This window comes from Ictalurus punctatus, chromosome 4 (genome assembly GCF_001660625.3).
Source record: "Ictalurus punctatus breed USDA103 chromosome 4, Coco_2.0, whole genome shotgun sequence".
NCBI classification, from domain to species: domain Eukaryota; kingdom Metazoa; phylum Chordata; class Actinopteri; order Siluriformes; family Ictaluridae; genus Ictalurus; species Ictalurus punctatus.
Genome location: NC_071284.1, coordinates 4,879,179 through 4,906,017, shown reverse-complemented (window position 1 = coordinate 4,906,017; position 26,839 = coordinate 4,879,179). Strand labels below are relative to the sequence as shown.

Genomic DNA, 26,839 nt, shown 5'->3' with positions numbered 1-26,839 from the left:
GACGAAGCCTTGTTTGCACAAATAAATGTACTTCCCCCGTAAGTTCCAATACAAAGAATATCAGCAACCAAATGGCGAAGATTAATCGCGATCTCTAATATTTTATTCACCTGTAGTGTCTTGCTGTAACAAAAATCAAGCAGTAATTCTCCCGTTTTAAAAATATCGACAGTCTTCCAGTCCCTTTTTAAAGTTCGGATTAGACAGTCAGAGAACTCGATCTAACAAAACAACACAAAACGACACATCTAGGAAATCCAAGACACATAGGAGCATGTATTTTCCTCTCCTCTTTACCAAGTCCATATGAATTATGGGAATTTGAGACCAACCTTTGACAGGTCTGGCTGTACCATCGCATCTGGGGTTTGTTTTTTGTTTTGTTTTTCCTTCTTCTTCTTTCTTTTGTAATCATTGAAAAAAAATAAAAAATCATTTCCAAACTTCACAATGTGAGCAGATGCGAGCAGTTATCTAAATCTAAATGCATTCGACACACTGTATGCGACTCAGAATGGTTCGCAATATGGGTTTAAAGGTTTACGAGTTTAATTAGTGACTTTCATCTCGGCTCCTCGTTATTTCCAAGACCTGCAAGGCTTTGCTTCCCCAGCAATAAAGATGATTAAATAAGGCCTTTTCATAAGCAGACCCGCCTGCTGAGAGGCTCACAATCAGGCAACAAAAGCACAAAGACGGGAGAAACCATTGCATATTCCAGGTTTTGGTCTGTACCACAATCAGGCTGTGCATCATGTTTACGCAACATACAGAAATCTGTAACAGGGCATCATGTGGAAAACAAACAGATCAATAGCATACGCACAAGCACCATAGAATTTTTTGAGAATGCTAGTCCCTTTCCTTTCTATACACACGCACACACACACACACACACACACACACACACACACACACAAAGAACTGAACAAAGAGAAAATAAAAGGGTCTCAGTCACCTTTTCTGGGAGAAAAACACAGCTATAATAATCATCACTCCATAATAAATTACAGTCACAGAACATTCACTTAAAGCAGAATATTTGTTGTTGTTGTGGACGGTGATCAAGTAGACTGATTATTTTTCCTCACCATGCATCTACAGTATAAGGCATGAACCCAAAAGATGTCACTGGCATCACGTACGAGTACAGAGTAACATTTACACACAAACGATCGTAAAAACAAGCGGGCGAGCACAAGCGCGCAACAAACCAACTTTTCATTGCGTTTAACCAAGACGAACTCTTCGAAGGTAAAGCCAAGGTACAATGTGGTGGAAATGGACGAGAGGAAAAGGGAGCTGGATCGATATCTGCAATCTTATTGTACCTTATTGATTGGCTGATGGGTGGAATTAAATTGATTTTCTGAGGTAGACAATGCAGACATATTTCATTCTCCCTAGTCAAGAGAGTCTTAAGCTGAGGAGGGGGGATTGAATGTAAAGTGGCTCATTTTTTTTATGAAACGTCTGAAACATCCTTTTCCATGCTTCACTTGGCCATTCAAGGGCATTCAGTCTCAAGACAAATATATAGTCCATTATCTGAACTAACTGAATTTTTGGCGCTGTTCAAATGCACTAAATCTGCACTTGTATTTTTTTTTTTTTTTTTATGCAACTTGTAGAGAGATCAGATTGTAATGGTTGTAAAGATAGTTTTAGAGCTTAAAAAAAACAAAAAACAACAACAACAAAAAAAAAGACACTCAGGTAATTTTTGAACACTACTTAAGGGTGGTGATAAATGTACAAGTATATAAATTCTTCATGACACAAACCTGCATAAACGTATACTGTATGTATATATAATTATATATACATAAAAATACGCATATATTTATTTTTCTCCCCTGTATTAGCTGCCTAAGATAGCACAACCAGGGAGAGTGAAAGCTAACTTTACAGGACAGCATAACACACTCAGAGGAATGAGTTATCTGCCTTTTTCCACATACTCCCATGATTAGCTATTGCTGCTGTGATTGAACAAGAGGACGAACGCTTTTATGTTGCGCCACTCGGGAGCCCTTTCAAAAATTTCTTCTTCTTCTCTCTCGCTTTTCTTAGGGGTAGCTTTAACAGTCCAAAAATGTAACTTTTTAATAGTGTTAAAAGTCCTCAGGAGGGGAGGTGGTGCCAAAAAAACAACACCCCCCTAAACAAGTAAACAACATTTAGAAAGGCTTTTAAATGCTCCTGAAAAAAAAAAGAAGCTTTCTTCATGGCCTCTAATTCAAATGACAGGTTTGTGTAATTATACTTCTTACAGAACGTCATGACAACTGACTTTATAGCTCAGTGAACTTCTAATATGGTTGAGTCACATGATGATTGGATATACTTTGAAAAGTGACAGGGTTAAATTGGAAAAAAATAAATAATAATAAAAAAAACCTAACCTATTGTGATGAATACTTATGACAATGCCATTACAACGCTATGTATATTTTCTCACAAATGAGAAAGAATTAGTTCGATTTTGAGGTTTGACGTTACATCATCATACCAAAAAGAGCTACAAAGTCAGCGGTCATGACATTTGTCAACATGAAATATTTTCCCTTGACATAAGGGGGCAATGTCAACTTGACATTAAGCTGAAGGAAGTGGTTTTTATCAACAGACACCGATAAATGAACAGCCTTCATAAATGCTTATGCAGGATTGTGTCTGTTGACATGAAAGATTTGTAGTCTTATGTCAACTTGACATCAAAACGGACTTAAGGACACGTGATGCTAATTGGAATAATCCTTTATGAATGCTTATGTAGGTTTATGTAGGTGTCATGTAAGTGTTTGTCATCAGAACTGATGAAGGCAGTCTTTATGACATATTATGCTTTTAAATGTCAATTTCATGAAGGGCTTATATGAACACCACCCTTAAGTAGCGTTACCAGTTATTTGTATGTCTGAAACAGCATAGTGGAGAACATCCAAGGTGCTCATCAAATCCCACAATGCACTGCTTAGAGTTCAAATGATGTATCCTAAAGGGTGAAGAAAATACATAATGTACGTTACACTTTGTAGAGAACAGCGACGTTGTAGGACATGGCATTAGTTTCTTGCTAATCGTTCTTGCTAAATCAGCCTGACTCCGTTTCAGAGAGCGTGATTTTGGTAGAAAGACAAACAAAGATTTCCTACCAATTTGTCATCTCTGAACTCGGAACCCATCTTGTTTTCACACTGAAAAGAAAAACACATGCTAGAATCCTTTCAGGAAGTTCAAATGAGTTGTGGTATCGCGATCGGTTCACTAGTGTTAACAAAACAGCAGTTTATACGTCATCCTGGAGTTCAGAAACGTCCACAAATGGTTTGCGTGAGATTTTATTACAGTATGCATGAGACCAAACAATCAAAGTGTGGGTGCAGGCCAAAGCTCAGGGTTTTAAGTCCACATGAATAGGACATTTCAGCGGAAAGGGATGAGGGTGCGCATTAGAGCTGCTGGAAAACATATTATTTACAGATTAGTCTGCTTGGTGTGGTCTGTGTGGTCTCCATAATCCACTGAGCTGAAGGTATGACTCGGCGCAAATTAAAAAAGACTTGAGATTTGACACCATCAGTGGGAAAGTGAGGGCTTTTTTAAAGCCTCTAAAGTCTTCCAGTCTTTGCTGGACAGTGTTCCAGTAGCACTGTGTACAATCAGCCATTCACAAAGGCTTAACAGACACCATATTAGTCATCAAACATTATAAGACGCTGCTGTAAATGCAGATGATGGACGTTCAATCCATCTGTAACAGGCATCTACACGCCATTTGTTCAGCGATCGACTTCTAGACTGGAGGCTAAAGTGTCCGGATGGCCACGGGGTACAGGAGGGACATGTGCTCGGCTCCTTTGATTGGCAGCTTGCGGCTGGAGTAGAAATGGATGATCTCCGGCACACTGTCGAACAGACAGCTGTTCTGGCCCAGGATGTACTTGTTGTCTTTGGTTCGCGACAGCTTCATGTGCATGAAACCCTGGCTGCTCCTGAAGGGACAATAAAAAACGCATAGTGAGACAAAGGAGGTAGGAAGAGAAGGCACAGGGAAAAGGTTAAGCGGCAATAAAGAATAGCCAGTGATTAGATCCTGGCAGCCAGACGTGCTGGAGGAATTGCAGTTTATTTGCAAACAGGTTGCATGCGGTGAAAGATAAAGGTAGATTTGGTTTAATAAGTTAACAAAAAAAAAGATTTCACGTGGCTGCTAAATGTAAAATGCTAATTACTAGCTCACCCAATGCATACTCATAAGGAAGAAAGAGCTGCAAAATGCATTAATTCTTTGGTTCTTTGTCAATCAAAATGGTCAAATGGTTCAGAGGGGAAGATATGGAATACAATAAGGAATACCACAGAACCAGGATAAAAATATTCGCTACCCAGCCTTTACTTTTCTATAGTATTGACGAGATGGAAATTACACTGTTCCAAGAAAAGGCCTGGCAGTTTTTCTACGTTTTTACTAAAACACTTTCATTCGTCAGTCAAAAGTATTTGTACATTAAAAAGGCAATTTTACATTGAAACCAATTTTTCAGACGGAAAAATTTTAAGTAAATACCTCAGCTTCCACAAATGTACAAAAACCTGATTTTGTTATTTTATTTTTAAGTTGGAAATGACATAAGAACAGCTTTAAAATCTGTCTCATCACTGAAATGGTTGCCGTTTTTAATTTGCACGATATAGTCAACAAATTTGACATTTTTACTGACAGAATTCAACAACTTATAGACGTACAGTCCCCTCTGAAACTACTGGAATAGCAAGGCCAACTCAACTGTTTTTGCTGTAGACTGAAGACATTTTGGGTTCGAGATCAAAAGACGAATATGAAATGAGAGTTTAGAATTTCCGTTTTTATTTCCTGGAATTTACAAAACATAGCACATTTTGTATAAGACCACCCAGTATGTAGGCAAACAAATGTCTTGTTAGCCAGCTGTGTCAATAAGTAAATAGCTCTGAACATCTACTCTTGGTTTAAGCTGTGAAGATTGCATTTGTTGTTGAAAAGGATAAGCCAACATGAAGAGCAGAGAGCTGTCTATGGGGGGAAGAAACAAGCCATTTTGAAGTGGTGAAAAGAGGGAAAAGCACCACAAAAGCAGAAACCAACAATTTGGTGACATCAATGAGTCGCAGGCTTGATGCAGTTATTGCAAACGAGGGACATGCAACCAAAAATGAAGTGTTATTTACGTTCATTTACTTCAAGACTTATCTGTTCCGATACTTTTGCTCAACTAAAAATTGGGTGGTCTGATACAAAAGGTTCCATTTTTTATGTTGTTTAACACATCTAGATGTAAATACCAGGAAATAAAATCTGAAATACGAAACTCTCGTCTCATATCCATCTTTTGATCTCAAACTCAAATGTCTTTGGTGTATAGCACAAATAAATGAATTAACCTCGTCATTCCAATAGTTTTGGAAGGGACTGTAGATGTGGTGGACAGAGAATAGTCTGAATAACTCTGGAGTATTCCTTTAATAAAGAATGAATGACCCGTATTAAGATAATTTAGGAAATTTCTACTAACTGATGGAATAAAAACATTTCTATTGCTAGTGGTACTGCTAGACGTTCCTAATGGACTTTTAAGGATTTTAATTTTTTTAACTTTGGACCCTGAGCCTCTGGACCCTCAGGTTAAGGAGTTGGGGTTGAAGATGAAGGAATCAGACCCCTCCCAGACCCCCCTATAATTCAAACCCTGAGTGGACGGTCTCAGTAAAAACAGGCTGAAATCAGGCTCGGAAATAACAGAAAAATATATAAGAATAAATAGGACACGGGACCTTTGGCAGCAAAATGTATTGATTTTGAAGTTCTCTATCTATAAGGCAGATGTTATTATGGTATTGTTTGGTCCCTGGGACTGCTCAGAAGGTTTAAGTGAATGAAAAATGCCACTGAGGGAAAGCCATTTGCTTGCTGGGGCTAACGCTGTGAGCGAGGCGTTCATGACACCAGCATTTGATCACTGAGATAGCAGAAAAACACCTGCAGTAAGAGAAGGTCCTGAGCAGTCTATTTATCAGCGTGTAGCTTAAAAAAAAAAAAAAAAAAAAGGAAGAAAAAAATAACAGCATGAACATAGCTATAGTGAGAAAGAGCTGATGGATGAAGGGATTTTAACCTTTACTCACCAGATATGGCTAAATAATAAACAGCATTTATTTATGCATGTACTGTACGTGCGTCTGTGAGAAAGACGGCAACACTACTCCAATTCCCTCATGCACTATTTATGTTGAATTAGAGCTCAGTGCATCCCTCACATATTTCCTAATTGCATTTGCAAAGAAGGCTGGAGAGTCTCAGAAGTATACCAGGTGAGAACTACAAAACCGCTTGAGAAAAAACGACAGCGGCGAGATGGTGCTGGTTGGCGAGAACGCCTGCATGCAGTGTGTGCTATGTTAAATATAGCAGGCCTTAATTACGTGCATGCTCCTAAGAATAAGGTGCTTCAGAGAAATGCCATTCCTAGAAACACTGCCTTTGAAACCTTGAATTCTGTCCACGTTCTACTGACGTCTTTTAAAATCCAAAAGGTCCACTAGCAAGAAGTGTTTTTATTCCATCAGTTAGTATAAATTTACTCAGTTATGTTACACATCAAAGCAATAGTTTCAACTAATCACTTGAATTCCACAAGTATCACCCCGCCGTTGATTATTTTCCTAAAAGAGCATTCCTTGTTCAAGGTTTGGTAATAATTTTTTTTTTTTTTTTTTAAAGGATGGTCAAATACATTTCAGGTTTAAACAATAATTTCTGAACCAACCAATCTTGACTTGTCTTTTTTTTTTTTTTTTTTTTTTTTTTTTAAATAAATGTGTCAAAATAATATGTATGTAGTAAAAAAATTTATATTTGTTCAACCGTCCAACTGGTAGTGTGTTCATAAAGAAAACACCTACTGCTCTAGCATGAAATAAAACGTGAACCACAGCACAAGGCCTCATCGTAATACACAGCACATGTTGATGGCTTCGAGGTGACATTAATATTTCAGCAGGCTCAGATATGAGCCATTTACACCTAAAGGTCCCTGTACATGTAATGCCTCTTTGTGTAGGGTCCTGCTCCTGCTTGATTCTGCTGAGAGTGTAAATACACACACACACACACACACACACACACACACACACACACACACACACACACACACACACACACAATCTGTTATTACAATACTCTGAAGTCAGACCTACCATGAAACATAAACTCCTCCATCACCTCCATCCATTTATTCAGATCCCTCCCTCTGGTTCGCTTCATTAGCCGGCCATCATTAACTGAGGCTTCATCATCGTTAAAGGAAACGAGAGTCCATTTCGACAACCCTCAGCTCTCCATGAGGCTCTTAAACTTGTCCAGTGTAGGGGAAACCACTATACGACTAAATGCACTTGCACTGATTAATCTCACCATCATGGCGGAAAGAGGAACACGGACTTAAGGAGAGAACTAGAAATCCTCACACTACATCATTATGGAGATTTTACTTAGTGGCAGACTTGCATCTGATTATATCTAATCCCCTGAAGGCTGCGAGTGACCGTGTGCCAACTTATCTCATCGGAGAAGCACAAATAAAGCGAAAGCGCAATTTATCAGGATGGCTGAGATGGGAGATATGCCAGCGATCGTTCTCGATGAAACTGCTGGCATTATCATTGTGTCCTTTAATTGGGTTCAGTAATTTCTGACCCAGGATTCGTTTCACATGTGCGATTTAGATAAAGGGTCTCTGCAGACTTAAAACCGCCTTTGAATATAACTAAGCAGTGAAACATGATAGGGCATGCTGTTATAGGAAAATAATCTATAATCAATCAGTTACTGTTACCACCTTAGAGCTGATTATTTTCCCATACCAGCATGTCCCAAAGTGTTTTAATCTTCTTACATTACAGCAATTTGACAACAATTCTGGTTACAAATGTAACAGCATTACAGTGCTGTTACAAAGTGCAGACACTGGAGACTCCTTCCTTAATAAATGAAATAAACAAGCTAAATAAACATCTCCTCATTCAAACCTCACCATATCAACAACTACACACATTTTAAATCTGTTTATATGGAGCGTCCACCATACAAGTCAATGTGTAAGTTGTTATGTAAACAATAACACATTAGAACAAACGCCGTAATATAAACCTGTGATTTGGTATATTTGTTATAGAAAATGAAGAATTTAACAGTACTGTGGTTTGATGTCTGTTAACACCTTGAGTGATTTTCCAGAGCCAGTAAATCTAGTGCAATGGACTAGAGGAAGCAAAGCAAACAAAAGATCCTGTCAGTGTTTAGTTACAGCATACAGTCATGACTAGAATCAAGAATGTCAATCAAGGGCTATTTATTTTGTATTTATTAAAGTGGAAAATGGCTTCTGCACACGTTTGAGGACTATGACTAGACGATGAATAAACTGGTGTTTGTGTACACTGAGGTTTTAACTGCTTTTCCAAATTTATCTTAGCATCCAATTTAGTAAATCTACCACCTGTTGGCAATTAATTTTAAGACGATTTTCCTTTCAGACTTATATACATAACAATGCGGTCAGTCAGCCAGAATATGTTGCGTGTTTAATCACATGCCTAAATCATCACACATTAACATCAAAATACACTGTGTGGCTCGGCAATTCCATGAAACAACAGAAAAAGTCGATATAAAAAATAAACATACATACAGATTAAATTAGAACTATATCATCATATAAATGATTTCTGATATAATTTCACCTTTAAACTCTATTAGCCACAGCACATACAGTCCTCGAGAGTGATCCTGGTGTGGAGTATTACCAAACTGAAGGGAAAAAGGTTTGATTTAATTTTGTGATGGCTGCTCCGTGATGTATTGTTGGCTATTTTTGTCTGTTTTTTTAAAAAAATATATATTTTTATAGATAACAGTGTCACAGTGTCAGAAACCAAATAAACAAGTCTGAGATACTGAACAACTTGACATGGCTTGAAGCAAGAGTGTAATGATGTGGCATGAGGTGTGCACAATGCTAAACCGGAGGCTATAACCTTTTATTGGTCAGCAATATTGGCCTCATAGTTTCAGTGAAAAAGTAAAAAAGAAAAAACTTTGGGAACAAGTCTTGACTGATCCACTACATATGTGGTAAGAGGGAAATTTTTTTCTTTTTATTGATCTATCATTATAATATCTTTAAACGTTTGCATACTTTTTTTTTTTTTGGTAATATATTACATTTTCCCAGATTCAGCACAAAACCACCCAAACACAAATATATACAATACAGTCAAAGGCTTGTATTTAAAGATGACAAAGAATTTGAATATAATCAGTAAAGCAACAAGACATTTAGTGTGTTAGGTTAAAAAAAAGTTCCTTTAGTCAATGCATTAGTTCTAACACATTACTGTTTGTATAGTAACAGCTTATTCACTTAAGTCATATAATATGAGATGAATTACAATCAACTTAAAAATGTGTTGGTACGTAAAGAAAAACCTGTACTCGTTGACTGAAGTTTTCCGTCAGGAGTCCCCAGTGTCAAGTTTTCCACCACAGCAAAGCCTTCAGAACTTTTGCGTTTATAAATTTCTTGGTAACATGACGAGCTGTGTTTTTTGTCTTATTAACTTTAAGAGGCAGATGGAAAGACTGAATGAAATTCTAAATAGTGGTTCTTTAATAATTTTTTTTTTTTAAGGTAATCATTAGCAGGGGCGCACGGTGGCTTAGTGGTTAGCACGTTCGCCTCACACCTCCAGGGTTCGAGTCCCGCCGGGGCCATGCGTGCGCGGAGTTTGCATGTTCTCCCCGTGCTGCGGGGGTTTCCTCCGGGTACTCCGGCTTCCTCCCCCAGTCCAAAGACGTGTATGGTAGGCAGATTTGAGTGTCTAAATTGTCGATAGTGTATGAATGGGTGTGTGAGTGTGTATGTGATTGTGCCCTGCAATGGACTGGCGCCCTGTCCAGGGTGTACCCCGCCTTGTGCCCAATGCTCCCTGGGATAGGCTCCAGGTTACCTATGACCCTGAAAAGGATTAAGCGGTTGAAGATGGATGGATGGATGGTAATCATTAGCAAACGGCTGTGCAGTGTATAAGGCATTGGACTTCTGATTAGAAGGTCGTGAGTTCCCAGCACCACCAAGCGTTCACTGCTGGGCCCTTAAGCAAGGCCCTTAACCCTCAACTACACAGTTGTACATGAAAAAAAAAAAAATTATTAACGTAATTTTTCACTCTGGATAAGGACGTCTACCAAATGCCAGAAATGAAATGAAATGATATCATGAACTTGGTAACAGTATCTCCTCAACTTCACTTCAGGCTGCATCACACCACCATTTTGTTGATTATTTTCCTTTGACAGCATACCCTTTCATTCTTTATTCTTTTGTTTATCCCCCCCTGCTTAAACCTTTCTTCTATAATATCAGCTAGATGAAAACCAATCCATATAAAACAAAAGAGCACCAGGCAGCAGGACATCCTGTTTTTTGCTCATGCATTACTCACTACATTTATGACAAAGGAAAATAGTGAACACTGACAAACTGTCACTTGCGAGTTGACCCAATATCTGTAGTTGCACAGTAAAATGCACTCGTGAAGCAGTGGTGCTCGAAGGCGACTGTAGAACTGCTTTTATATTCCTCCCTTACAAACTCCATTTATATTCCCTCGCTTAATTTTTAACACCATTACTACTCTCAGGACTTTCACCTTTACATCTAACATACTTCAATGAATAAAGAGCTTTATAAGGAAATTGATCTGATATCCATACACGTAAAGAGATGATGTGATTAAATGACTATCCTGTGTGAATAAAACATCCCCTTCTTTATTAGGGGACAAAATGGGAATCAGTGTGTGACACTGAAAGCCCTCATCTTAATGCGCAGCACATGTTGATGTCTTCAAAGTGACATTAATATTTCAGCAGGCTCAGATATAAGCTTTTAGACCTGAAGGTCTCTTGTACATGTATTGTAATATGTATTCATTTCGTACAAAGTGAGGATACGGAAGATCTGCAGACGAATTATGAAATAAATAAACTTCTCCATCACCTGCATCCATTAATCCTCATCCCTCGACTGACTCGCTTCATTAGCTGGCCATCATTAATCTCGGCTTTCATCATCATTAGTGGAGATGAGAGCACATTTCAGCAACTACAATCCCCTCATGAGGATTTGACAGAGCCAAAGTTTCTTTTACAAACTCTCTCCTCCTCCTCCTTCTTTTCATCTTTATGTTGTGTCTGTATAGCCATAGTAAAGGTTACCAAGACCATAACATGATAAGACAGGAGTAGAGTCTTCAAAACAAACTTTGCTCCGTGCTGTCTACGTTTATTATTCAAACTCTCTCTTCCTGCTTATGTTTCATCATTATGTTGTGTCTGTACACCCACAGAAAGGGTAAATAAGACATTAAAGGCAGGGTCAAACTCAGGTCAATGTTATGTCACCCTCACCGTGACACACTCCTTTATGTTCACCCTGGTCTTTAATTTCAGTCCAACAGAAATAGCAGATCTGAGCTCAAGTCTTCAGTCTTAGCTCATGTATTGTGTGTTATATATGGACCTAGGCTGTGTGTGATCACTTGTTAAATCATATATGACATGTGATACCAGTGTAGAGATGTATTTTCTGGCACATGATCACTATAAAATGCTGATCCTGCTGAACATTTTGAGGAGTTAAAACTTTTAATAACCAATTACATTTGCTGAGTGATATATATATATATATATATATATATATATATATATATATATATATATATATATATATATATATATATATATATATACTTCAGTGCTGTTCCGCTTCATCTTGATTTTCCACATCTGTAGCATATGTGTGATTACATCATGTGAATTACAAATCAACTTGTAATACACACCTGATGACACTTGTTGAATACTGTCAGAAATGTTTATATAAAACATGTTTTTTTTGTATAAATCTTAGTAGATTTGTTAAATATGGTGAATAAAGGTATATTTACAATATCGTAGTAGTAAGAGGGCAGTTGTTGACTACCGTCAGTAAGCGATTATATTAAAGACATGTTTTGTGTAATGGTGGCTGTTGAATGATGCCCGTAAAGGTTTATATAAAACATTTAGATAAACTATTTTCGGAAAGACTGCAGTAAAGTTTGACACAAAACTAATTTTACGTAATTATTTATATATAATAGTAAATTCAATAACTGCCATTAAACTTTATACAGTATGTATACTTTTCTCAGAAAAAGCAAATATATTATCAAAATTATTATCCATGGTAATTGCACGGATGCTACAAATGTGGTGGATCAAGACGAGGTTGAAAAATGCTGGAGTGTTCCTTTATCCTGTACTTCACTGGTAACATTCATTTCTCACATTTGAAAAAAATCAATCAATCAATCAATCAATCAATCAATCAATCAATCAACCAATCTATCTGTCTATCTGTCTACCTATCTATCTACCCATCCACGGCCTGATTTATTCAATCATCTGTTTATTTATTTTATTATTCATTCTTTTTTCTTGTTTTTATCTTTTCTTTTTATTATTATTATTATTATTATTATTATTATTATTATTATGATAATTATTATTATAATATGTGTTTCATCAGCAGACGTTCCACCAAAACCAATATGGAACCTTTTCAGAATTTCAGAATGAGAGGGCTACTCAACATGCAACTCCGTAAATACTTTGACCTGCATTCTCATTGTTAAAGTAAGCTGTGCATTAGTATGACAGCCCTCCGCTTCCCCCTAACACTCCCTCCCCTTCTCCCCCCTGCATCTCTGCCTGGTGAGTGAATTAAAGGTGACTCTTTTAAAGGTGACCATCTCTGTTTATGGTCATGGAGACGGCCTAAACTAACCAGGGGGCCGTCAGCTTCCTTTACAAGAGACAGGGCCTGGTACAATCGGGGGCAGCCAGTCAGAGAGAGCTGAGACTGCAAGCAAGCAAGAAAAGAAGAAGAAAAAAAAAAACGCCCCAAATTATAACAACGAGGCATGTCAGCAAAAATAATAAAATTGGCATAGAAACAAGAGATAACGAGGACATTCATTAAAAGCTGTGTAAAAGGTGGTGAGACATTTCCACGATTTTTATTTATGTTTTTTTAAATGCTGAGGGTGCAGAAAACTATGGAGCGAGGTAGAAGCTCAAGTAATTACAGCTGAACTGTTTAAAAAGGAAAGTTCTGCCAAAAATTAAGTGCAAAGTCCTTTACCCCAAATATAGTAAATCAGCCAAGACATGTTCAGCTTTGCTCTCAAGTTATGAGGCAAACTGGAGCCTCCAGTTGAACATCTAAATAATCATACACTCTCCACAAATTGTTCTGTTTTTTTTTTTATTTTTTTTTTATAGTGATTGACACATGGTTAGCCACGAAAAATGGACAACAGAATGTGGGTGCAAGCCACATGACTACTCAATCCAAACAGGAATGAATATATATACACACACACAGTATCTCACAAAAGTGAGTACACCCCTAACATTTTTGTAAATATTTGATTATATCTTTTAATGTGACAACACTGAAGAAATGACACTTTGCTACAATGTAAAGTAATGAGTGTACAGCTTGTGTAACAGTGTAAATTTGCTGTCCCCTCAAAATATCTCAACACACAGCCATTAATGTCTAAACCGCTGGCAACAAAAGTGAGTACACCCCTAAGTGAAAATGTCCAAATTGGGCCCAAAGTGTCAATATTTTGTGTGGCCACCATTATTTTCCAGCACAGCCTTAACCCTCTTGGGCATGGAGTTCACTAGAGCTTCACAGTTTACCACTGGAGTCCTCTTCCACTCCTCCATGATGACATCACGGAGTTGGTGGATGTTAGAGACCTTGTGCTCCTCCACCTTCCATTTGAGAATGCCCCACAGATGCTCAATAGGGTTTAGACCATCACCTTCACCCTCAGCTTCTTTAGCAAGGCAGTGGTCGTCTTGGAGGTGTGTTTGAGGTTGTTATTATGCTGGAATACTGGCCTGCCGCCCAGTCTCCGAAGGGAGGGGATCATGCTCTGCTTCAGTATGTCACAGTACATGTTGGCATTCATGGTTTCCTCAATGAACTGTAGCTCCCCAGTGCCGGCAGCACTCATGCAGCCCCAGACCATGACACTCCCACCACCATGCTGGAGTGTAGGCAAAACACACTTGTCTTTGTACTCCTCACCTGGTTGCAGCCACACACGCTTGACACCATCTGAACCAAATACGATTACCTTGGTCTCATAATCCATGTCCTTAGTCTACTTGTCTTCAGCAAACTGTGCAGGCTTTCTTGTGCATCATCTTTAGAAGAGGCTTCCTTCTGGGACGACAGCCATGCAGACCAATTTGATGCAGTGTATGGTCTGAGCACTGACAGGCTGACCCCCCACCCCTTCAACCTCTGCAGCAATGCTGGCAGCACTCATACGGCTATTCATTGAGGGAACCATGAATCCCAACATGTACTGTGACATACTGAAGCAGAGCATGATCAGTATGCAGTATTGCAGCATGATAACGACCCCAAACACACCTCCAAGATAACCACTGCCTTGCTAAAGAAGCTGAGGGTGAAGGTGATGGACTGGCCAAGGATGTCTCCAGACCTAAACCCTATTGAGCATCTGTAGGGCATCCTCAAACGGATGGTGGAGGAGCACAAGGTCTCTAACATCCACCAGCTCCATGATGTCATCATGGAAGAGTGGAAGAGGACTCCAGTGGTAACCTGTGAAGCTCTGGTGAACTCCATGCCCAAGAGGGTTAAGGCAGTGCTGGAAAATAATGGTGGCCACACAAAATATTGACACTTTGGGCCCAATTTGGACATTTTCACTTAGGGGTGTACTCACTTTTGTTGCCAGCGGTTTAGACATTAATGGCTGTGTGTTGAGTTATTTTGAGGGGACAGCAAATTTACACTGTTGCACAAGCTGTACACTCATTACTTTACATTGTAGCAAAGTGTCATTTCTTCAGTGTTGTCACATGAAAAGGTATAATCAAATATTTACAAAAATGTGAGGGGTGTACTCACTTTTGTGAGATACTGTATATATCCGATAATAAACCGGACTTCTGGAACAAAACGCACAGGATTTCAGAGACGGACACTGCTGAGTGAGGAAGGAGAGAGTACAGTGCAGTATTTCAGGATTATGCTCTTACTTGAGAGAGAGGGAGAAATCGTTCTTGCTGGTCTCGCTGTTTCTCACTAGGTAACTGGCCTCTTTACACAACCTCAGCAATGACTCAGCGTCCGTTCGACTGATTGCTCCATGATACCAGCTGAGAGATGAGGAGGGAAAAAAAAAGTGAGAAAGAGCGAGAGAACCCAAATGAGAAAGTGTACTTACAGTGGGGGGAAATAAGTATTGAACGCATCAACATTTTCTTCGGTAAATATATTTCCAATGGGGCTATTCAGATGAAATTTTCACCAGACTTTGGTATTAACTCAGCGAATCCAAACATTAAAGTCTATAAATGAAGTTATGTGTAATAAAGCGGAACGACACCGGAGAAAATGATTGAACACGCTAACTGAAATGTATTTAATACTTAGACGTTGGAGAAGCCTTTGTTTGTAATGACAGCTTCAAGACGCTTCATGTATGAAGGAATTAATCGGCAGCAGTATTCAGGTGTGGTTTTGGCCCGTTCTTCTAAACATATTGTCTTTAAATCTTGTTCAATTGGATTCAAGTCATGTTATCGACAGGGCCATTCTAACACTTTGATATTTTTTTTCTCTGAAACCAATTGAGGAGTTTCTTTTGCTGCAATTCAGCTGCTTCCTTGCCAGTTAAGACTGATGTCTGGTGAAAATTTCATGTGGATAACCTCAGTGGAAATATATTTACGGGGAAAAAAAATTGATACGTTCAGTACTTATTTCCCCCACTGTATGAATACATTTCTAACATGTTATAACCTATTTGTATTTTACACATCATTATAATTACTTTTGAAAATGTATTGCACTTCATATCAATGGGTCTACTGCATTATACATTTGTTAACAGAATGCATTATAAATAGTGCCTGTAACACATAGCACCAAAACCAAAGAAGCTGCGCCGCAGTTTATTAAGTGCCTTATGTTGTCATTTGATGCTCCTTCGCAATTCACAGGCTATTTTATCTAAAATAAGTGACTATGTCTGTGAAGGTTTTTTTTTTTTTTTTAACCAGAATTGTTCAATTTAAAATTTATTCATATAGCAAAAGGCAGCTTTGAAGAAATTCAGATTTAGACCTGAAGGAGCAGGCTTCGGGCAATGGTGCCAGGAACAACGTTAGGCAGAAACCCTAAGAGGAACCCATCCTCTTGTGGACTGTAGGAAGTGTACTGAGACATTAACAGGGGACTTTACTTAAACAGAGTAACCGCACCACCACCTGTCCTCTTCACGCCCTTTACTGGCACATAAGACAGCAAACAGAGTAAAGATTCATTAAAAAAAAATAAAATAAAAAAAACAATACAGCTGGAAGGAACGGTGGTCAAAAATGGCTCTGAAAAGATTTTCTGTGGATCATAATCAGTTCCTTTCACTTGTGGATCACTAAGTGGTTTGACAAAGTAATACATGTAAACCTAAATAACCTTGGAGACCTTCAGCCATTAATACGATCTGCTTCATGATGAGTTTCACGCTTCATAATGAAGCACATCAGATGAGTGTCGAAATGTCTTCCGGATTATAACACAAGGACATGTCGAAATCGCCTGGGTGACTACAAATCTCTACAGACATATCAGGAACCTTTTCAGGAACTTCAGACATGTTTTCATGCCTTTTACTTTCTACTGAAATTGATTTTTTATTATTATTATTTTTTTTAGCTAACAAGCAATGACTACAGCTTGCTCAATATCAATAAGCACATTTTCATTAGAGTTCTAGTTTTGAGAAGCTAAACAGTTCCTGGATCTATCCTGAATGAGCACTACACAGTTCCTGGACAAGTTCTTGGTTTGTACTTGCACTGCATTTCGGGACCATAATGATTATATGAGATAACAGAGCTGTGCATCGAATATACAGGTGTAATGGTCCGATAATTTGGATTGATGCACCTATTTAAAAGGATATATATATATTTTTTTAATGACTGCGAAGGAATTGAGACAACAATCATAAATAGATTATTACGATGATCATTTTATAATTGATTATAAATGTAATATTATAATTTATTTTTTCGTAAACAGTTTAGCAAGTTGATTAGCAGATAATACCTAAAATAGTCCTATATATTGTGCATCACTTCTGCTGTAGTTCTCATTCACCTTTAGTCCTTAATATTTCAGGTCCTCAATGGATTATTATTATTATTTGGTAGTTTATTGCCATGAGAACTTTCTCAGATCTTTCTCTCACACACTCACAACTGGCTCTCCAGAGGCATGGTGGGGTCGATGCGCTCGCCCAGCGTCGGCATGCACTGCTCCACCGAACTCATCTTCATGTTGACCAGACAGCCGCTGGAGTGGCGCTGGGGCGGCCTCGATTTCCCATCTTTCGTCGGAGACATCCTGCCTTTCTCCACCCCTTCGAACTGGACTGCAGAGCAAACACAAATACACGGGAGGTTATCATGACAGCACAGATCCCGACAACCGTCCCCCTCAGTGGGAACTGCATTCACAGGAGACGGTTAAAGTGTAGCTTTGTTGAATTTTTTTTTTTTTTTTTTTACCAATAACCCGGTTGTTTTCCTGATAATACCTGGGTTGAGCCATCGTACTGAAAGAGAAGGAAATAAGCCTTATGCTTCCTCCAATATTTTCCCAGCTATTTTTCATATTTCTTTCAGGACTATTGTGTAACAGATGTTTTGTTGTTGAGCATCATGTGATACCTTTACACAATGCTTTTGGGGGTAAACCCATGTACCCAGAGATGTAGAGACTGGTATATATGGGGAAATATTTCACCACACACAGTGCAGATGAGTACATAAGTCAAATACCATTTTTTTTTGCGCAGTAATTGCACTATACGGACGTTCATAAAAGGTCAATTAAGTCATATTTAACCCCCATAGATATCAAACAAACATCTCCATTATTTTGTTTAATCAACATTTTATTGCTTCTATGGTGAGAAACAGGATGAATTGATCGGGAACATCTGTTGTGTCCCGTTTCTTTTTCAGAAGTCACTAACCATCCGGCTAGTCTCGGAGATCAGCGACATTGAGGTGACAGCTGATAAAGTATTCGAAGTCTACTTCGAAAGAAGAAAAAGGAGGCATAGATCTGGTTCTATAAGGCAAGATCTCATCTCCCCCTTTACTATCATGTTATTTTAATCATTTTCAGCAGAAATGCCATAAAGGTATTTTATTTCCTATGCTCGGAGACCTTCAGTGATCACTTAACATTATTAATATTACACATATGGTAGATGTCCATAAATAATTCAATCAAATCCAACCTGAGAATGTTGCGCTTATCATCTTAATTGTACAGATCACATCTTGATTTTATTTCGCATATTTCAACGGCCACGCTGAAATTACCGACGCCACTGCAAGCTTGCAGCATTCCACAAGCATTTTAATACAAGGTCAGATTCTCCGTTTTTAAAAATGAAAACATTTTTTTTTTTTTAAACATTTGACGACTTGTACATCACTACTATGGCGCTTTAGACTATGTAGCTGTAAAGCTGACGTGAAAGGTGCAAAGACACTGTCTTTGACTTGTCTTTACCAGTTTCAGAACATCTGATCAGCACTGCCACAGCATCTTGTCAGCTCCCTCTGATATGACGACACTACCAGAAATAGCATAGTTTGCAGATGTAAACTGGGAGATGAATCTGGTGCCAGTGCTCATTCATCGATATTTATTTCACAGAATGAGGGATAATGTCAAAATGGGAATACACTAGGGCTGCAACTAACGATTATTTTCATAATCGAATAGTTGGCCGATTATTTATTTATTTATTTTTTTCCCGATTAATCTGATGGGGGCAAACTTCCAGGTTAGTAAAAAACTAATGTGTTCCATTTGAGACGATATTACCTTTCTAAAATTCATACACTAGACCAGTGGTTCTTAACCTTTTGTGAACTTTGGACCCCTAGAATATTGTATTATACCCCTAGAATAGACTGTATTATAATTATATATCCAGAAACACATTTAAAAATACAATATCTAGCTTTAAAAAAAAATCAAACAATGTAGTGGCTTTTCCTCACAGTATACCATCACTGAAATAGTTTAACTACTTAATTCAAAGTGTAACAATGCTACAGCCTTGCTACTGGGTAATGTAGCTTAAGATATTGATATATATTTTATATCTATATCTATATATCTATATCTATATATATATATATATATATATATATATATATATATATATATATATATATATATATATATATGTCCAGCATTTCTTGCAGTAGAACATCATCATTTAAAAAAAAAATCTATTTTGTAATACAAGTTTTGCTGGAGCTACACTAGAGCAACATGCCGTATCTTTCTCCGGCATACATTAGGATACGCATTTGACGTGATGCCACTCCAGCAGGGGGCATCAAACAGGAAAGTGGTACATGGACATATTTCCACTCCCTCTCACTGAGCTCTAAAAATGACACAGACAGCTCTGCCATGTATTCTGTCTCTCTCTGTCTATCCCTCTCACACACCCACACACATACAAACACACCCCATGCCTTTCTGTTCCACCATGCTTTGAAGAGCAGCTGCTCGGCACAAAAGAAAAGAAGAGGAATCAATCGGACACCACTGTGTACACATGCCATGGAGAGAGAGAGAGAGAGAGAGAGAGAGAGAGAGAGAAACTGTCTCTGTTTAATCATTGAGCATGTTCTCGCCAGTCGTCAAGGTTAAAAGCGTCCCACAGGCCCCATGGGTGTGTGTACAGTGGGCAGGTGTGTGATAGTGCAGGCCGTAGATCCGGCCTAGAGCTACCCGAGATAGACGTGGGAACATAGAGTGGCAGAATAACCAGTAAACACACTTCTGCTTGTAAATGCACTCTTATCTCCTATCCAGCATGAGAACTAATACCAGCTGTCCAATACATGATGACTCCTAGCACACACACACACACACACACACACACACAATATATATATATGCACACAAGCTACTTAGTTCCAGAGAAGAAAGTTTAAGTTGAATGAGTATGTATGTCTGTATTTTATTTCATCATACAGAAACAGCAGTTGGTTGGACTTTACAATCTTTTTTTAATAATTAATAATTTCCTTATTAATTTGGTAAAAAAAAATAATTTTGTTTAACAGACCTAAATATCTTGATGTACATCATGTAACACATTTGATCAATTTATAGTTACATTTTATGTTGTGAGACGAGTTACTTCCTGTTATCACTTACGTTATCGCAGCTACAAACAGTCATTCCCACACTAACGTCTTTTTTCTCTCCCTTGAAGTTAATAAGACCCCCCCCCCCCCAAAAAAAAATACAGCAAGTGAAGTTACAGAGAAACGGCAAAGCATTCCATACTGAACTTATCCGTGGCAGAAAACTTCCTTAAAGAACGCTTCACTATATCGATAATTATACAATTTTTTCCCCTGAATACCAAAACACATTAAAAAAAAAAATCGGTTTATTACTTGACAGAATTATTGTAGCTCACATAGACGTATGTTTATTTTAAAGACCGGGTGCGGCTTTCATTATCATTAAATCGTCACACAATAAAGCAGAGGATTATAATATGAACTAAATGAGCCGATTTGACAAATAAGTATTAACTGTATACAAGCGTCCGTAACACATTTTTATTTTCTGAGACATACCGAGAAATACTGAGATAGCGTTTCGTGCAAAAGCAAAAAGGATCACACGAGAACGCCTGCATGTCTTGCACTCACACTCAAGGCAACAAGTCACGTGTGCCGCCTCACAGGTCAGGGGTCACAGGTCACAGGAAGTGCCTGCAGTCACAGATTAAAATGGCTGTCAGTCTCGCTATAATGTGTGCCATCTGCGGCCTTCAAAGAGTAGTTTTATTCACACGCTGCTCCACGTCCCCTTCACTTCTCTATCTTCGACTTTGCAGTGTGAGTGTGTGTGCTTGCATTATGCCAGACTTTAATTGTGTATAAGCACACGGATGTGTCCTGTTCACCAGAACGTGCATTAGCAATTTGATTCTCTCCTTTTCTCTTTAAAATCTCCATCACTGTAATTACTCCAAATGGCTCTCAAGACCCATACAGCACTTAATCGATGTTTAGCCTTTGTGGCAAATACCGTATTACATCCCATCCTCACACGATGTCAAACGAGGATCTGTTTGCCTGAGCATCTTGCACTGAGCTCTCTATATTGATCTGGCATTATCATGCACAGGGTTCTGGGAAAAGAAGTTTTCAGAGCAAATACTTTGACCCTGGAAGCATTTCAAGGGTACGAGCAGTTTATCCACGGCATGTGAGCATGCATATACTTTCATACCACAGGCTTGTTGAATTATTGAATCGGAATGGTCAGAAAGTGTTGATTCATTTTGATATTAGGTTTATACTAATGCGCTCGTTCGAGTTTGTAATCCGTTCTATTGTAACGGCATAGACTAATAATTAGCGCATAAAAAAGTATTGTTATCTAACAACAACAACAAAAAAGAGTCTTTGTTACTATGGTGAAGCTTTCTGTAAGGAAGTGTTTATTTAACATTTATGGAAGGAAAAAAAGGGGAAAAAATAGAGACTGGTGAAGGAAAGACTGTTTATAGCTGCTATAACATAAGCGATAAGAGGAACTTTAACAGGAACTATATTGTGGTATAAGAGAAATAAAACACTCCAGGGTGAGCTGATGAAAAAAAAACAACCCTCATGGATTATCTTTCTGTAACAGCACACACCAAGTGTTTTATTCCTTACAAATTAGTCACTATGCGGCAATCTAAAGCTTGTCATTAAGCCACTGCAATTTGCAATATTCCCACTTTAACCTAGGGCAGTTAGAAAAAGCATTAAAGCATTACACGGTTAGATTATCCGCAAAGGGAAATGACATGTGTGCATTTTTAATAGTCTCTAATGTATATGTGACAGCGGGATAAACGCCCGAAGCTGCGAGACTGACAGACACTCCTAGTTTTCGTTTAGTGAGTGAAGTGCACTTTTTTTTTCCATAGTAAATGGTCAGTTGCTATGGAAACTTACAGGCAAAACCGTATTCAGCATCTCAGTGCTGTCATAAATGTCAAGCCACAATAGGAACACAATAGGCATAATAGACCTCTTATGTTTATGTGTGAGAACGGAACAGGAGAAGAATGAGGAAAATAACTAGGTGAATTAAGGCAGCTGTCCATTCGTCACTGGGTTTTAACTTCATTTGTCCTGTTGCAGAAATGTCCTCTTACCTTGTATGATAAAAAAATTCATTTCCCCCCCCCCTCACACTGGCCTTGTTTTGTTAGCGAACGAGCATGGAGGATACAGCTAGTTTGCTTTGATAGCAAAAGAGCATGCTATGTTTAAGCTAAAGCGGCTTTGCAAATCTGTTCAATGTGGAAAATAAGGAGCCAGCTATGGCACGAGTCGAGAGAGGCACTTGATTTACTAAATGACATTTGACATAGTATTATACAGGACTTTACAGACTATCTATCAGAAAAGAGCATATATTGCTAGCATGTATATGGCTAATTTGCTCTGCTAGCAAAAGAGCATGTGTTTAAGCTAGTAGCAGCGAGCAACACTTGATGTAGACACTCGACTTAATAAAAAATGACATGTATCCTGATATTATTTAGGACTTTAGTGATAGCCTATCTGTGAGAATCAGCTATTTACTACAACATTACAGGTTTCAGAAAGTGAGAACAATTTTTTATATATATATTTTTTTAAAACAGAGAATTTACAGAGAATAATTTTATAATAAACTATTTGTAAAAACAGTGACTGTAGAGTCAGGATCATTATACAGTACCTTTATATCAAATATTCTGGCCTTAAAGTTCATTTAGCCGTAAAAAATAAAGGTACAATAAAGTTGCAATAATGTATATGTTATATATTTTATATATAATGTATATGTCAACTGATTTTACAGACATACTCTCAAATAATTATGGGCCAATACTTGGAGAAGAAGTCATTGAGTACACCACCATAAAGCATGTTTCTTAATAACAAATGATACAGACAAACAATGGATAGAAAAGAGTTTATTGACTACGTTAATAACATAGTTATCATTAATTTCATGTCATTAATAAGCTGGCTAACATTGGTTACTGACTACAGACTGCACAGCATTTTTCCTCACAAGCTACAACCACTTTGTAAACACAATTACAGTATATTTACTACCAGCTGGCCCACCATGAATGTCTGGGCCCAGGACAGAATGTAAGTTTCCCTCCTACATATGTTTGATCAAACTTGCCTGTTCCTCATATCACTGGATCCCCACTGGTTATCCACCCTAACAGAACAGACAGCTTCTCCAGTCGTCCTCCATGGCTACCAAAACCTCAATTTAACTGTGTAAAATCTTTATAAAAGGATGGCACAGGTCTATAAATCCTACGTTTTTTTGGTGAAGATAAGACTTTTCTCTGGTCACCATTGGTCATCACTAACAAAAGTGATGCAACACAGATTTAATTATGACTAATTAAAACTGTTGAAAAAGCTGAGACTGATCACACACTGAGACCAATTTTGCTGCACTGCAACCACCATGCACAACGCAAATGAGGCCAACAGGCTTAACAGCAGTATTCAGGTGAGATGAAGAAACTTTGGAGAAAAGAAGCAGAAGTCCAAGTCCTACATAATATGTTACAAATTTTCAACATTAGGAGCTTGTAGGTATTAACTATGTATATATATAATCATTACACCATCTAAACAAGCTTCCCAAAGACTGCATTGAATGTGCCTGTTTTTATGGAATAATGTATAGTCTGATCATGAAGTAATGTATAATATATACACTGTATTTCTCAATTAAGGATCTTCTGCACTGCAATTCAATGAATAGTTCCTTCGGAAGTCAACAAAGCAGTTGTGCCGTGGATCAATTATGCAAATTTACATGTCGCCAAAGTTGAATTTGCCATAAAGTTTCCCACGCAAAAGTCTTTTATTATAGTGAATTTAAATCACAACATTTCACTAACAATAAACTGGACCGTAAGAAGAACCCACAGGGAAGAGTTGAAAGAGCAAAGCGGATCACTGAGAAGAGCATTTGGTTCCAATTGAGCAGGTCTTGCTTCAAGATCCCTAACCAGCACTGAACACACTCTCCTCTTGACCTTTCCTAGACTTATAAGCCAGACGTCTAGTATTTGCTATGGAGTCTGACGTTTTTCATCAATAAACATGGCCAAAAGCGCCTACTTTTTTAGAAAGAGCAAGTTAACTGGAATTCTGTGAACTTTTTTTTTTTTTAGTCCATTGATTATATATTGCTTTGAAAAGCTCTTGCAGTGTTCAAACATTTGGTTTTTATTTAGTTTTTTTTTTTGCTGGAAACTGTTCACAGAAGCACATAAACATACATAGAGGTACTGAAGCTTGTGGCCAGAAGAGTGAAAAAAAAAAAAAAAAAAATTAAAAAAAAAAAAAAAATACGACTAATAAAAAAAATAAAAAAAAACCAGGCACTTTGTAGCCCATGGGTGGAGCATCTGAGGTTGAGACCAGACTTTTCTTAGGTGTCCAAAATCAAGCATCTTTTGTTTATATATCAGCACACAAACATCCCTGGACCTTTCAATGGCTGCAGGACCTGACAGTACCCATGGGTAACGCAATAGAATTGACTTCCTGTGAGATTATGGTGGGGTAGAGCAGTTCCAAGGGTCTCTACTTGCTTTTTGTTTTATTGAAATATTGATGAAAAAAAATTGGAAATGTGTGCCAGTCTGGGAAAACCCCAAAGTGACATGGAAATGACTGGCAAGAAACAATCAAAATCAATAAAATAAAATCAATAAAAATCAATCAAATCAATCTTTTTTTTATGTATCGATTGATTTTAACCTTGCCTTGGCTGTCTGATAATATCCAAGTGTGTAAGTATCCAGTTTAACAAGCGCAGCCGTGAAAACACTCAGTCTGGCTAAAAATGTCTAAAACCTTGCTTGCTAATTGCTGTTCTCATGATTTTATTACGTTTTTGGATAGCTACTTGCTGAAGCGAAATAAAGCACATAAAAGTCTAATCAATTCAGTCTGCTATCCGATACTGGCGATCACTATGTCTGCGATGCTCCTCTGCCTTCAGATCATCATCAGAACAGACTAATCAATGATTACGTTCCCATGAGTGAAGAGACGACGTTCATGTTTAAACGCCACGAGGGACTTTTACCTCAGGTGATAAGACTGCTGTGGATGACGCTGATCGTCAGAGTGAGAACTCATTTCCAATGTAAACTTCTTTAAAGCGTACCTATAACTTTACTTGTGATTGAGATACAGTACATTACAAAAGGGAGACACGTTTCATCTCAGGGAAATCTGTATTTTGCAGAAGTATATATAGTAGAAAATAACATTTGACCATGTGAAGGATTTTCCCAGGCTACCACACGTATTTGATGTTTAGGCATTTCATGGTCAAAATCTTATCTGGCAGACCGCAGAGAAATATATATTTATTTATTTATTTATTTATTTATTATCAAGGATATGTCTGCATGCTGTGAGGTGGCATTTCAGAACCCAGTTTGCAGAGAACAAACTTATTTGCTTTAGATTTACAGCCTGGCAGCAAGATGACCTCATAAATCTGGAATGTAATGAAAACACAAGAGTGAATGACCATCTTTATATCAGGCTTATAAGAAAGCAGCTTAAAACGCAGTGAAGCACTCGATCTGTCACAACCCTTTAGAGACAGGGGAGACAGTTCACCGTTTTCATTCTTCACCTCGCTCTCAATTTCGGCCTTCTGTGACACTTCAGTGTTCTCATTCTCATTCTCCCTCCCAATGTCAACCGTCCCTGACAACACTTAAATCTGGAGTCTTCGTTCGATTTTCTCTACAGAGTCATCCCCCCCCCCCCCACCCCCCACCAAATCAGACCTTCTGTGGGCGAGACGACCGCTCGTTCGATTGGCATCGTTTCTCTGACAACGTTAGTATTAAACTTGTGTGGTATTTCACTGAGAGTCTCATTTTCGCCTGATCCCTACAAAACGGACAGAGGGAACGACTGAAGATGGGAACGAGTGTTGGGATAGAAGTGGAAGATCGACAGTGTATTCGAACCACAGAGTGGCTTAAAATGAAGGACATGGTAGAAGATAGACAGAAGTATACTAGAAAGTATGATTAGTGAACATTTGCTGCCATATAAGAGTCTGTTTATTTAAGGTGTCAAGTGTATATGACCGAGAGGAAATGGAATCCCTTTATCAGATCGAGCTGTCCGTCAATGAATGAAGGATGGACGTAAGCCCCACCCACAAGAGACATCTTTCAGGATGAGCCTTCGCAGTGGTGGGAAACGATAACACAGAGGTCAGGTATCGCAATCACTGGGACGTCTGCAGTATCTCACAAGCCAGGGACAGAAACTAACGCCGAGACTTAATGGATTCAGCTCAAATGTCAAATCAATTATGTGGCCAAATAAGGAGGATAAGGATCGTCATTTGACTTTCCGTATTGCTTATTAACGGTTTTCCTCATGGGCAATGCAAGTGTCAAGCTTAGCATAGGAAAAGAAGTTCTAAGCACAGGAAAAAAATATTAT

At 38.2% G+C, this 26,839-nt stretch overlaps 1 protein-coding gene across 6 annotated transcripts in view; it reads right to left on the bottom strand.

Annotated features, from left to right (window-relative positions):
- Window positions 1-3,328: 3,328 nt before the first annotated feature.
- The window catches only part of zgc:158464 (uncharacterized protein LOC791139 homolog), a 147,174-nt gene continuing 123,663 nt past the window's right edge, over window positions 3,329-26,839 (bottom strand). For 2 of the 6 annotated variants that reach the window (XM_053677868.1, XM_053677869.1), the window contains 3 exons: window positions 17,466-17,640; window positions 15,239-15,358; window positions 3,329-3,998 (listed from right to left, as the gene is read on the bottom strand). In XM_053677868.1, the coding sequence (XP_053533843.1) occupies window positions 3,812-3,998; window positions 15,239-15,358; window positions 17,466-17,640 (482 nt within the window). In that variant the 3' untranslated portion in view covers window positions 3,329-3,811. The other 4 variants (XR_008393837.1, XM_053677872.1, XM_053677871.1 and 1 more) reach the window with 4 other exon arrangements.